Here is a 14513-nt window from a genome sequence, read left to right on the forward strand (position 1 = left end):
AACTGTCTCTCTCCTATGCAACAGTTGATCACTTTCTCTTTATTGAAATATCTTCTCTAAAGAACTTTTTTCCATAAGACCTGTCATTGGCAAGCACCTGGTAAGAAGGTTATGTGAGCGCGATGCGTAAGCCTGAGGCCTTTGTCTTCTGGCGAGGCGTGAAGGAACACTGGCAGCTACCCTCGTGTATCATCAAAGTATCTCTCAAAGGCATTGTGAAACTTAAATGGCATTGAGAAAGGTTTTAACATTTGGGTCAGTCAAGATGCTCTATTTGTAATTTTTTGGATAAATTTTAGATCGTTGGTGATGCTTTTTACAAAAAAGAGTGAAATGGAAATACTCCATCAAATGCCATAGGCGATTTCTGAAGCAGAAAATACCACCACCATGCCTGGATTATTATTTTTATTAGTTATTCAGTTCTTGGGTGGTAGCTCTAAGCTATGGCAAAGGCTTAGAATGAATTTCGGTGTTTCCAGGTAAGAAAGATCAGTATGTACTTGTGCTGTGCTGTACACATGCTGAGTACAGCGCTTTCCCACTCATCTGTAATTTCTTTTTGAGTAGATGAGCATCATTCAGACTCATAGTGACCTCCAACTTTCATAAATTTCCCTCAAATTTTTAGTTGACTACAGCTGGAAAAGAGTTTCAGTAACAAGTGCTTGAGTGCATAAGCCTGTGAGTTCATAGGTGTCTAAATGCGAGACTTGGATTGCCTTAAGTGAGACTTGTGGCATTTCAAAATCCCGTTCTTCAGTGTCAGATTACAACACTAGAAGGAACCTGCTTCTGAAAACTGTAAACATGCATCCTTGCTCACATACCATAAGTGAGCTGGTTTTCAAAATGGTTAACTATGCAGAAGCACTCAGTAACTCAAAATCAGTAATACCTATATTTAAATGCAGGAAACTGGATTGTAAGAATATAACTTAGTGACCTTTTAAAAAAAAACAAACACCAGGCTATAAATTTTTAAGGCTTCTTAAAACAATAATTAATACTTGATGGGTTTGAATATCTAACTTGTAATCAAGAGCCTTCTGAGTCGGTGGTTGGCAAAGGTTATGAAATGTTCTTCTCTTTTTGTACTAGACATACACTGAAAAGATCTGTTTCATTGTTTGAGGTAGGTTAATTTTTTTAGTCACTACTCAATATTTAGTAGGTTAGGATTTCAATTGAAAAAATCCATTGAAACTTTAGCTTTTAATCATTAAAAGCTAACAATCAACTTTAATTCAATGTTTGGGGTTTTTTCCCTCTCCTTAATCTTGCAAATAAAAGCTTCACAACCTGACCATCTCAATGTGAGGTCTTAAACTACCATTTTGAGCCACAACAGTGGTATTTGCAAAAATATCAATTTTTTCTCTGCTATGGTAGCATGCACATGTTCTTCCAGACTGGCTACCTCCCTGTAGGAATGGATATTTAAAAGAAGTTACGCAGCTTCCCAATCCACACAGCAGCATTGCTCGCACTAGTGCGAGTTCTTGCAACACTTGCACGTGTTTGTGGAACAGCTTTGTTTTAGAATCTAAGAAAATCAGAAAGATAATAACTTATTTTTACTTGTGCTTTTGTGGTGTAAAACAAATTTACAGAAATGCCAGGTAAAAGCCACTACTAGGACCTTGGAGTAACCCAGTGATTAATTATATACATACACATATGTATAAATGACAACATTTCTTTTATTCACTGTCTCCCTTTAGAAATATTTCTTCCTTGTGCTACTTACCGTACAGCCAATACAGCCCTCAATACACCAGGAGGGAAGTGATGTATAATTCTAATTTTATTCTGCTTTTAATGTTTGCATATTCTAGGTAGTCACTGTAATAGTCCACTTTTCTTGTTGCTGTGACCCTTGAAGCGCTGCGCAGGTCTCAGCTGCCAGTCCTGCTGGCCCGCAGGTACCAGGTCACCAACGAGCCTCCTCTGACCAGGGTCATGTGTCTCTCTCCTTGCATTAACCTGGAGACACCCTGTCAAGAAACAGCTACACCATGGGCTGCAGCTTTTCTAGATAAACACACCTTTGCTTACTTGTCATGGCTAACGGGGCTACAAGCTCCGTCTGCCGTGTGTGCTTGGTGTCTGTGGCCATGTGCTGGCAGCGAGGGGGCTGCGGGGCAGCCGCTGTGAGGAGAGGTGGCCGGGGCTGCCCCATGCTGGACCCAGACGGTTCCACACAGCCCCACCACAGAGCACCGCCCAGCCAGCCAGTGGGGCTGATGGCTCTTCTGGAAGAATGTTCTCCAGAAAGGGCAAAAAGCTGCACAGGCAGTGAGGAGTGAGGGGAACAGTGTGAGGAACAGCCCTGCCGGCAGCCAGGGCAGAGGGGAGAAGGTGGACGGTCAGTCAGCGATGGCAGGGTGAAGCTGGGGAGATGGCGGGAATGGGGGGGTTTAGTTTTTATCTGTGGTTCTCATGATCCAACTCTATTGTAACTGGCAATAAATTAAATGAAATTTCCCTGAGCCAAATCTGTTTTGCCCATGATGCTAACTGGTGAGTGATCTTCCCATCTTTATCTCGACCCATGAGCTGTTCCATCTTATTTTCTCCCCCGTCCTGTTGAGGAGGGGGAGGCAGAGAGTGGCTGAGTGGGCGGCTGCCAGCCAGCCTGGGTCAGCCCACCACCCTGTTCTGCTTGCCACCATTCAATATTGATTTTTATCCTCTCAGAAAGACTGAATTTTGTAGAAAGAATAACTCATATCCCACCTTTTTTGCCTTGATGGCTTGCCTGAGAAAGGAGAAGGAAATTGTTTTGAGCTTTAGGTGATAAACCTAGATTTGTTTTTACATAAATTTGCTTTCCTGCTCTTGAAAGTGCATTAAGTCTTAAAGTTTTAATCTACTTTTAGTAAAATCTAAGTCCTCTCCCTGAGATAGTTGAAGTAGATGTGAAATACATGAAGGGAAGGGAAGGGGAAAACGGAAGGGAAAAGATACTTTAATAGACAAGGTACAGAATGCTGAAAAAGCCACTATAATCTTTGGGTTTTGTCTTTAAATTGTATTCAACTTTATTGTATTGACTCTTTCACAGTACCTGATAATTTCTGAGCTGAGAATGTGCAGGCTTTCAGAGGTTTGTGAAATGTGCTTCTTACTGTCATGTAAGCAGAGCATCCAATTAAGCAAGCCTGGATTGACCTGAAGAATATGCTAAAATGGATAGGAATAGAGGAAAAAAACTCCACTTACTACTGCATCCAGTGCTTCATTTTCATTCTCCAAGCTGGGAAATGTTTCTGTTTTCAATTTTTCTAGGTTTTTAACACAGGAAAAAATAGTACCTTAGCCAAAATATTGGAAGTGCATTGATTTTAAAATGTTCATCTGTGATCCTTCTGTAGCCTCTGTGTGGCACTGAAAAGTGGTGGCAGGAAACAAACAACAAACCGGATTTTTTATTTGTCACCCAGAGTTCGGGCTGCCCCTCCGTCACGCGTTTGTCTCGCCACTGAGTCACTGAGCTTACAGTATTGTGTAACTTTCATTTCTGTGGAGTCTTGTTATATTAGAAAAATTCTTCCAAAGAAAGCAACAATTATGACATAAGCACATCTGGCTCTTGCAAATTATTCTTTATTAAGCTTTCATTTAATTACATGTGCTGAAAGGTCTGCTTTTGATTACTGTAATTTTTTTTATTTGTCCATCTGAATGATAGTAATGTTAGAAATTACATACAAACCACCTGGCTTTTTTCTCACTAATAAGGCAAAGTTTACATAGATTTATGTGTAGAAGAGGGATTAGGATCTTCCCTGTTTATGGTAGAAGAATTATTGCTGATGCTAATTCAAGGTGAGAGTTTAAATTTGGTCACTGGAAGGAAATTAAACCTATTTGTTTTTATTCAGTAAACACTTTAGATTGATAGGAATAGTTAATTTTAACATACAGGTCTTGTATTTTGTTTCATTTAAACTTTTTTGAAAGTTCCATGAAGGTGTTTTTTATGTTTTTGTCACTATTTACAGGAATTTTTAAGGCCTAGATACTTAATAGCATTTATAGAAATTACAACAAGATGGTGTTGCCTATTTCAACTTTTGTTGCTATCTAGAGAAGTTGCAGCTCTGCCTTTTAGTAGGAAATGGTTCCTATGCGAGCTCCCAGTAGAGGTTCTGGAGTTGGCGGGTAATTTCTTGGTAAGAACAGAAAGACCAGAAGTGTTGTTGGTTTTGACAGGGGTTTATACCTAATTTTCATAACCAGCCTTATCACTTTGCCATTTTATTTTTTTAGTATATGGACACAAGTATGATATTTTGCTCTTTACCATGACCTTCATTAGTTAGAAACAAACAAACAAACAAATCAGCTAAAAGTCAAATTAAGAAAAAAGGTATTGGTGTGTGGGAGTTTTCCAGTTTTGTTTTGTTTTGTTTTGGTTTTGTTTTTTGTTTTTTGTTTTTTTTTTTTTTGAAAATAACAACAAGGAAAAATCCAGAAAGTGCTGAAAAAAAAATCTATAATTCCTTTAAGAGAAGAAACAGCAGAGCAAGAGAAATTAAGTCTATTTACAGCTTCTCTTTTTAGGGATATTGCAGGAATAAATTGTATATCTTCTTGTCTTCCAGCAACTGTATGCAGCTCAGCTGGCAAGCATGCAAGTTTCTCCTGGAGCCAAAATGCCATCCACTCCACAACCACCAAATACGACAGGGGCACTCTCACCCACTGGCATGAAAAACGAGAAGAGAGGGACCAGCCCAGTAACTCAAGTTAAGGTATTTTTCAGTAAAGAAAGAAGTTGGTGTCTGAAAAGGGCTGTGAAATTATACAGTGTATTTAATTGTTTTCCAGTTGGAAGTTGAACCGCATGAAAATTCTTCAATATTCAAAGAAAATTTTCAGTTTTAGTGCTGTATTATCAGTACAGAGAAAGGAAGAAAAAGTATTCACTTCTTGCTTCCAAAAATATCAGGCGTCCCTCTTCCCACCACAGGCAGCACAACAGATTCATCAGTAAAATGTGATATTTTCAAGATTTCAGTTTGTAATCTAGTAATGCACGCAAATGGCATCCATTTAATGAATTGTATCAGATTGAACTTTTGAGTATCTTAAAGTACTGTACTAGCTTATATTGTTAGGACACGAGAGATTGTAGAACTTCTAATTATTTTACAAATCTCTAGCTGTACGTATTCTACAATTTTGGAAAAAGCCTCATATGAAAATAAGATGTAAGTCAGGACTCCGAGGAAAACGTTGTGTCACTGCAGATTGATTCAACTTTTGCTGATTTCACACAGCTGCTGACAGCTGGGCTGCTCCTTGTTGGTTTTGCGCCATTGCTGAATGCTCGTGCCTGCTTATTCTCACTTGCTTGGAACCAGGCAGCTACAACATGGCATTTGCCAGCAGCTTGAAATGAGCATCGAGCACCCCCTGAAATCTGTGGTGCAGCAGTACCTTTGGGTGGAACTGGCTGGCTCTTATTGCTGTGTTCTCCTGTGGTTGATCTGAATTTCCTGAGACCAAATATGCTGAGAAACAGTTTACTTGGAGCTGTAAAAAACCACTGACATTTAGATGTTTTATAAATTTGAATGATAGCACTATAAATGCAGAACTATTAAATACATCTAAAGAAGGCATATAGTGACTTTGTGGAGAGAGAATGTTTTTTTTTTTTGTTAGTTGCTAACACCTTACAGGCACACAGCCTCAAATCAGCCTGGGAAGATTTTACTCACTTGAATTGAGGGTTTTTGTTTTTTTTACTTTTTCAACATGAGTATAAAATATCATTTGTTTTTTCATTATCATCAATCATCATGGTAAAGTGTGGGTGAGTAGATATTTCTGCCTGGGCTGATAAATTTCTGTGACATTTTTTGCTAGGCTGAGAGTACTAATAAATAACAACTACTCCATTATGGCCAGATCTAACATTTATTTAGCAAAGTGTTCACTTTCCTTAACTGTAGATGTGTATTAGTCTAATATTTTACCTCTTGTAATCTAATGCCAGGCTTGAGAGCAGTCAGTGAAATTTACCACATATGCAGAGTTTGTTATGTTCAATACAGAAGCCACCAAAAGCAAAGCCCAACTGTTTCAGCAAAGTTGCCATAGTCTAGTGATACCTAACACCAGTGATTTATGGTATTGAGAATATACTACTGACTACTTTAATGTGAAAAAGTAATTTCATAAGTGAGTGAGCCAAATGGAGCTACACCAAACCAAACCTTTACTATATGAGTAAAATTTTCCCTGGTTAAATTCAAGCACATATCTCCTTGAACCAAGGCCAACACCATTCCAGCTTTGTGGCCAGCTGAGTCCTATTACAGAATTGACCGCATGCAAATTCTTGGGGGTTTCCCTACATAATTTAACTTGAATGGACTTAAATATATGTTAACAGAAAAGAAGTATTTTTATTCTTATTTTTATTAAGAACACTTTTGCTTTGAAAATATTAAACAACAAGTGCTTCATGTGAACAAATACCAATGGCTAATGAAGAAATTCATTATTAGTATAAAAGCACTCTAATAAACTAGTACCTATGTGCTGTCTTTGTGAATTGTTAGCCTTTATAAAACATGGCAGTGTTGATGGTCATGCATTACTTAACAAATCCTCTATATTTTTTTCTGTTATGAAACAGTTGTTTGTATGTACTACATACATTATTTATAAAAGTGGAATTCTTTTACAGGAGTCAGATCTTTCAAAAAGTAATGATAGGTTTGTGGTGGGTTTTTTTGTTTTTGTTTTTTTTAAGTCAGTGGCCAGAATGTTTTCCAGGTTTTTGGTCAGCTCACAGAAATGAGAATGCTGTCTTGAAGTACAAACAAACAGGTTCTGGCAGCGTTTAGAGTGTTTGGTTGGTTGGTTGGTTGGTTGGTTATTTTTTTCACATGATTGTATCAGTACCTGACAGGAAATTCTTTAGAAATTGAACATGGTAGTGTAGATTGGTGTGTGTAACTGCTCACAGTACGTAGTCTGCCAAACTCCATAGTCTGAAAGGGGCTCCGAACTCTTATAGAAATTTATTGAAGCCACCTTGTATCTGTGCAAGGAAACAGCTTGCATGTAAACATGGCCACAAAGCGCCAGAACGGACTACGTCCCTTAAACTTTTGTGTTTCTGCTTTCACTTGGACTCTGAACAGGTGTGGACATTGGTGCACACTGCAAGGTCAGGAAGAATCAAAATGTCAAGCAGTTTCATGGAAACAGTTTACAACTAGAGCTATGATGGCATTATAAATACCTGGGCTTTTTACATTTTCCTGTTTAATGCATTGTATATGATCAAACCAACTTTGCTAAATCACCACTTGAGATAATGGAAAAGATGAGACAATGCAGTGTATTATTGTATTCTGACATATATTTCTAATCTTTGAAGTGATCAGTGCAGTGTTTTAAAATATGAACAATATTTTCTTGTATCCAGCATAAATCTGCTTTGGGCATATTTTAAATGAGAGATCTGTCTTACTGAGCTTTTTAATTACAGAAAATCACTGTTTCATAATTTTCCAAATGCTCTGTCTTGTTTAACACATTAAGGAAAAGGAAAAACCTCAAAGAATGGGATCAAGGTTACATTGTATCTATTCTGATCAAAGAAATTAATTTATTGAATGAGACTTCTTCCAAAAATTAAGATATTTCTTAGATGGACTTATTCTCCTATAGCACTGAAACAAAATAGGTGTCAGAGAGAATTTCTTCCATAATTTCATATGAATGTATCAGAAGACACAAAAGTGCTGATATGAGATTTACATACCCTTAAAAAAAATTTCTTGTCTTTATGCAAATAAACATACAGATACACTCAATGTTGTATGCAGCAGAAATAACTACAGAGCACAGAAATAATTAAAGAAGTATCAAACGAGAAGCAGAATAGCATTTATGTGAAAAAATATTTGGTTTACATAAATCTGTCAAAAATTCATGATATTGCAATAATAAAGTATTGTAAAATATATAAAATTAAATAGTAGAAAATAAATTTTGAAATGCATCTAGTATGTGTTCATTACCATAGTAAGCCAAGGAATTTGAATTCAGTGAAATTCTTATCTTCTATTATGGGGCAACAGCATAGATTATTTTACTAAACAAAACATACACTCAAAATAAGATGCACGGAATGTGTAAGTTAGCAGCAGCATTAAATGTGGGCCGAAGAAATGTCAGGGTTTCCAAATGATTCTTTCATAGAAACACTTCTGATTTCTTAGTTTCTAATACATTTTAAAATAAGCTACATAACTTATTTTTATAGTGCCAGGAACTTTTCAAATAGAACCAATGCAAAAGCATTACTGAGCTGCTGGAAATTTTAAATAATTTTTGTAAATGCCCTAGGTTAATTTAGATCTCTGAAAACACATTAGGAAATTAAGCTGTAATGTGAGTTAATTCAAATTTTAATTTGGCAAAAAGAACGATCTAGCCACATAGTTAATGTAAATAGAAGCATAACACAGAGAAATTAATGAGGTTTCCTTTGGTTGAATCTTAAAGGAGGCAGATAATTAGCTTCTTTTGTTATTATTGCTGGAGAATGTGGTATTGTCTTCGAGGTGTAAAGTAACTGGTGCTTGCAAAATGATGTGTTCTTTTGTCTTTTCCTAATAATTATTTACATTAAACTCTTGTAGGATGAAGCAGCACAGCCACTGAATCTTTCAGCCCGACCCAAAACAGCTGAACCTGTCAAATCCCCAACATCTCCGACACAGAACCTCTTCCCAGGTAGTAAAAGCAGTCCAGTGACAGTGACGAACAAGAGTGGCATCCCCAGCCCGCTTGGTGGATCTCTGGGAAGAGGATCCTCTTTAGGTAACTAATCTGTCCTGGGAAAAGGAGAAAACTGTCACGTTTTCTACATGAAGTCTCAGCACACTTACTTCTGAATTAAGAACATATTTGGGGCTTATATTTCTGTTTAAAATGGAAAAAAGAAATCACAGGAAAGATTTTCAAAGAACTCTTGAATGCCAGGGTTTTACTAGAGTAACCAAAGTGTTGCAGCAGTGATATGCGTCTACAAGAAACACAGCAAATAAATATATAACATGAGAAATATACATACAAACAAATATATACACATACATACAAATACATAAATAAAAATACATATATAAAACATATATAAGGGTTTCTATTAATATTGCCCTAAAGACATCAATCAGGTGTATACAAAGTTCACATTTGAATTTTGTCCTCTGGATTAAACAAACAAACAAAAAAATCTTTGCCTGCACATAAAGCCTGACTAGATACTAAACCTACACACAAAATGGCTCATGTGATCAGTGTACATGCAATGAAGAGTGTAACATAGCTTAAAATAAACAAGTTTTCAAGCAAGGGCAGGGAAGACTCAGTATCTCTGTGGTTTACAGTAAACCAGAAGCCAGGCACAAAGGTAACTCCAAATGTGCTTTTCAGCTACTTAGACCAAATATGCCATTAGTTTTACCCAGAACAGCATTCTAAAAGAAATCTAACCCTATGCATTCTGCGTATTAAGTTCATCTTACCAAGACCATATGCTGAATATATATTTTTTTCTTTTTTAGCAAAGACAGTAAGGCTTCAGTCCAGACAGTATATTATGTATTCATTTTGTTATTTGTTCACCCGTCTGTTAAGCTTTTGTTAATTCAAATTATTGCAAATAGGGAATTTTGACCTATGTTCAAGATTCTTTAATTAAGATATAAAGCTTATTAAGTAATGAAACAAAATTGATCTGAAAACTATGTATGGAGACTATCTTAACCAGCCAAGAAACAGAATCAAGAGCTGCAAAATGATCAGCCCTAAAGTTCAAAAAGAAAATTTTAACAGTGACTAAATGCTTACTACAGACCACTTATTCACAATCTGTAACTCAAGTGTACTTGTAAAATATATAGAAACACTTGTGAATAATGAACAGATATGTTAAATACATACATTAAATATATAAAAATTATTATTTGTTCCATTCTCAAAGCACTTGGGAACATCATGATCTCTGAAAGATACTCTCTGCAGCTAACTAGATAATTTACCTGTCAATTTATTTCTGGTTATCACTGCACTAACATTAGAAAGTAGAGAGTTTGAAATCATAGCAATCCAGAGAAATGGCTGGAGAAGATACACCTAAAGTGTGAACATTTTTAATGTAAAGTCATAAAAATATTTCCTCTCAATCCTTAAGTGTAAAAGAAGCTAGGGAAGCATTGTGAAAAATCAGCAAGCAATGTAGGTGCTTTTGCTCCATTTTTATGATAACTTTAAGTGAGACTGGGAGTCTGAGTCTCATTAAAAGTTATGCATATATGGTTCCCAGCTTACTTAGGCTCCAGAATGGATCTTCACTGCTGAATCGTTTCAGAGCATTGGAAACTTTACCCCCAGGAAAAATGGTTGTTTTCTAATATGTTACTTCTTTTTGGAAAGGGGTGCTTCATTCAGACAGAAAACATCACAGTTCCATCTAAAACATCACAGGTTGTGTCTCTTCTCATCTAGACCCACAGTATTAAACCAATTGTTTGGTTTCATGGATAAAGCATGAGAAACCCTTAATCTTACATTTTTTTTTATTTTCAAATAATTCGGGGTCCTTTGAGGTTGAATTTGCCATATTTTACTCAATGGAACTTCAATAAAGTCCAAAGAATATTAAAATTATGTTTGAATGAGAATTCCAAGTCTTAGTTTTGTTGGGGTTTTTTTGTTGTTTATTTATTTGTTTGGGTTTAAGTGTGTTTGTGTTTTTTTGGTTGGTTGGGTTTTAGTTTTGTTTTGTGTTTTTGTTTGTTTGTTTGTTTCTTTTTATAGTGGACTGTTAGTAAGTACACAAATCTAACAAATTTGGAGCTTTTATAAAAGACATTTGCTTGTCAGACAGTTGTACAGGTCCTGGACAAATGTTGATTGCTCAAAATTTCCTAGCTAGAATGCTTATACAGAAATCTATGCATGTGCAGTATAGAGGATACTCTCACGCAGGAACAGGTAGATCATGTTAAATCTTCATCACAAAACCACAAAAAAAAAAATCCAGTCACCAAATAATTTCTGTTGATTGGTCTTAAATAAGAAACTCTATCTGGGGTACTCATCTTTGCCTCTAGAATTCATTTTAAGATGTGACAGAAATGTTTTGTGAGTTTGATACATGTTTAAAAGTTTATCTTTCTGTCCAGAGTGATAGAAAGAAAACCATATTTTCTCCAGTGACTTAGAGCTTTATACTTATGTTAAGGTGACAACAAGCTTTGTCTCCCAAAAGTAACTGTGCTCGTTCTGAAATTAAAAATTGAGTGTATGGAGTGATGGTTCTCTCAATAAAGAAATTCTAAAAACAGACAGAGACTTTCATGGACAAGTAAACAAGATTTATTTATCCTTTGTTTATTTTATTAATACTTCAAAGGCTTCCCACTTAAGCTTCAGAATACTGCTGTCTTAAACATGTATTTAAGTTCGAACTTTGGGTCCATGAGTATGCTCGGATACCCCTATATCAGGCTATGCTAATACCTGAGTGGTTGTATTTATAACAGCAAAAGAAATGCACAGGCTTATCAATAACTTATTTAGATTAGTTCAGCATCCAAACAGACAATTGCCACTCTTCCTCTCTTTGTAGATGTTAGCTTGGTACAGTTCTAACAGTATGAGAACTGAGTGCTTACGCCAGATTCTAATTGGCACAATTACCTTGGCACAATTACCTAAATAAAGTGTGTTCTCTGTTTATAGATATCCTTTCCAGTCTTAATTCACCTGCCCTATTTGGGGACCAGGACACAGTAATGAAAGCTATTCAGGAGGCTCGAAAAATGAGAGAGCAGATCCAAAGGGAGCAGCAGCAGCAACAGCAGCCACATGGTGTTGATGGAAAATTGCCCTCCATGAATAACATGGGTCTGAACAACTGCAGGAATGAAAAGGTAATGTCTCCCATTGCCACACAGTCTGTCATTCATTCTTCTTTTCCCTTCTTATTTTTATATAAAATTTCTTTTTAGAGCTTTTAGCCATCTCTGATTTCATGTTAAACACACCTTGTCACTTCTCAGTGCCGTGCTACAAACTTCTCTACGTTTACATGACAGCATTCAAAAAAACAGTCCTGTGCACTCATGAGATTAAGCTGTAAGCACACACATAAGAATGTGGAAAATTGGTTGAAGCTAATATTGTTTGTGGTCACTAGATTTTGAATTATGCTTTTGAGAATGCTTGGGTTCATAAATATGGCAAAAGGCCAGTTATGTACTAGCATGTTGAGTATTAGAGTTCTAGTGCACGTATCTGAGTGTGCCTGAATCTGTGACTCAGATGCAACTCAGATGCCTTCGGCTTTTAGTTTCAATGGGAAATTAGAGATCAAAGTTCTTTGTTGAATCTTGGCCATAGTTTCCAAACACTAAAAAGAAATGGTGCATTATGATAAAACAATAAATTGGAGAAAGTGGTGAGAAAATATGACCAGCATTAGATTGAGGAGGACGTCATTCAGTTTACCAAATAGCCAGCTGGGATCGTATCTGAAAGGTGAGGAACAGTTTCTATCACACACACCCTTTAAGGACCGCTTCAAGGGCAAAGACGTCTCTTGGAAAATTTTTTGTATCTGTGTTGTCTTGCTTTGTGGCCTTTCTGAAGTTTACAAGATCTGCTCTGGGAGCAAGTCTCTGTGTGTATAACAGAGCCGGTGAACACTGAATCAGGTAATGGGCTGAGCAACAAGGAAGCGCTTTTGATTAAGAATGTCTCTCTGTTAGCTTCCCTAGAGGTGGCTCATGCTGCAAAAAAAAATACAGTACATAAGTTATTTTTCACTACTGACACAAAATATACCACAATACTTATTCCAGTTAACTAGAAAGGGAAAATACTATCCCAGTTATTACTATGGCATTGGCAAATGGGAACAGTTATGATGCAATTTAGTAATGAATGAAAACCAACACATTCACTAGCCTATAAAGCAACTAGTGTTTCAGACTGTTTGGTGAAAAAAAAAAAAAAAAAAGGTTGGAAAACAGGTAGCTTTCAATGCATGTAATTCATTAATGAAAATTCCGTGGTATATCTGTATATTAGAGGGTAAGTTCTTTGTGTCTTGGGGGAAGGAGGGAAGATACTCCAAGGACTAACAGGATTTTTTAGGCCAGGTTGAGTAGAAGACTCAACAGAATCTTAAACCGTGCATTTGATGATACTATGATCTTTTCTCAACCCACATAGGAACACTCAATAAGTGGATTGTAGCAAGGCATGGCAAGTCAAAGAAATGTTGTAAACAGACCCATCAAAGATTGATACCTACTTTTTAATCTACATTTTATATTTTTGCTTGATAGGTTCTTTATAGTACTCAAAACAAGAGAAAAGCTCAGTGTCTATTAAAAAGATTTGTTAAACTGTTGCCACACAGGATTAACAATGCTTTTACAAGTCAAATTCAGAGGCCGATGGATATTTATATTTCTGCTAGCGTTAGTTTAAATGTCAGCATTGAAAAAGTCACTTAATACAGGTTGATGCTATGAAAAATATAGAAATTAATAACTGATCAAACAGGCCATGTTCAGACAACACACTAATCATAAAGCCCGTGTTTGTCTTAATTAACTAAGAGGTAGATGCTAAAGCCCATGTTATAAAAATAAAATAAATATCAGCCTATGATCAGTATTAAGAGTTTATAAAATTATGTTTATTTTAAAATATATTTTATGAGTTTCAGATGCATGAGGTTTAAAAATATCTAATACACTATAAGGGTTATTGAAGGAATTCTTAACATTTGATTTGACTTGGAAAAATAAGTATAAAAACGGCATCCACTTACTTATCAGGTTGCAACGCTGAGTATTTCGAGTCCCATGTTTACATCTTGTATTTGGTATAACAAATCTTTTACCTTTTAAAGCAGAACAGAGTCAGTAAGTATTTCAGTGAATAATCTGATTTTTTTCTGTATCAGTTACTAGCAATACACAGATTGATGTGCAGCTTCCAGATTGAGGTTATACAGCAGGCAGTCAGAAGAAAAAAGGTTTTTTACTTGCAAGTATAGTGGAATCAATTGGAACTCTTTAACAAATACAAAAAACATCATTCTCAACTGCCATCTTTTATGGGGAGAGTTTTCATGGCAGCACTTGCAACTTTTAAAACAGAGGAATAAAACAGCAGCAAGAAAATCTGTTGTTAAATCTCTCGGTGCCCTTACACAATACTGTTGGTTTTATTTATTGTAGTTTGCAATACAGAGTGAACCATTAAGGCAGGAAATAGTTGTAATATGTACCCTGGCTTTACCTTTGGTATGCTAGCCTGTTGTCCTTGCTCTGTAGACGCAAGAAAGGCAGGTTTTAAAAAAAAGGGGATATAAATCTGTCATTTTAAATAATTATATATCACTACTCCCTATCCTAAAGAAAATAAAATAATGAAGTCAGTCATGTATACTAAGGGAA

General features: G+C 36.1%; 1 protein-coding gene across 17 annotated transcripts in view; it reads left to right on the forward strand.

Moving 5' to 3' along the window:
- SOX6 (SRY-box transcription factor 6) overlaps positions 1-14513 on the forward strand; it is a 375354-nt gene that overhangs the window by 304969 nt on the left and 55872 nt on the right. For all 17 annotated transcript variants that reach the window (XM_082059015.1, XM_082059008.1, XM_082059006.1 and 14 more), the window contains 3 exons: positions 4611-4760; positions 8676-8856; positions 11782-11972. In XM_082059015.1, coding sequence (XP_081915141.1) covers positions 4611-4760; positions 8676-8856; positions 11782-11972 — 522 coding nt within the window. The remainder of the gene's footprint in view (positions 1-4610; positions 4761-8675; positions 8857-11781; positions 11973-14513) is intronic.

The sequence above is a fragment of the Streptopelia decaocto genome (genome assembly GCF_964273445.1).
Source record: "Streptopelia decaocto genome assembly, chromosome: 7".
Classification (NCBI taxonomy): domain Eukaryota; kingdom Metazoa; phylum Chordata; class Aves; order Columbiformes; family Columbidae; genus Streptopelia; species Streptopelia decaocto.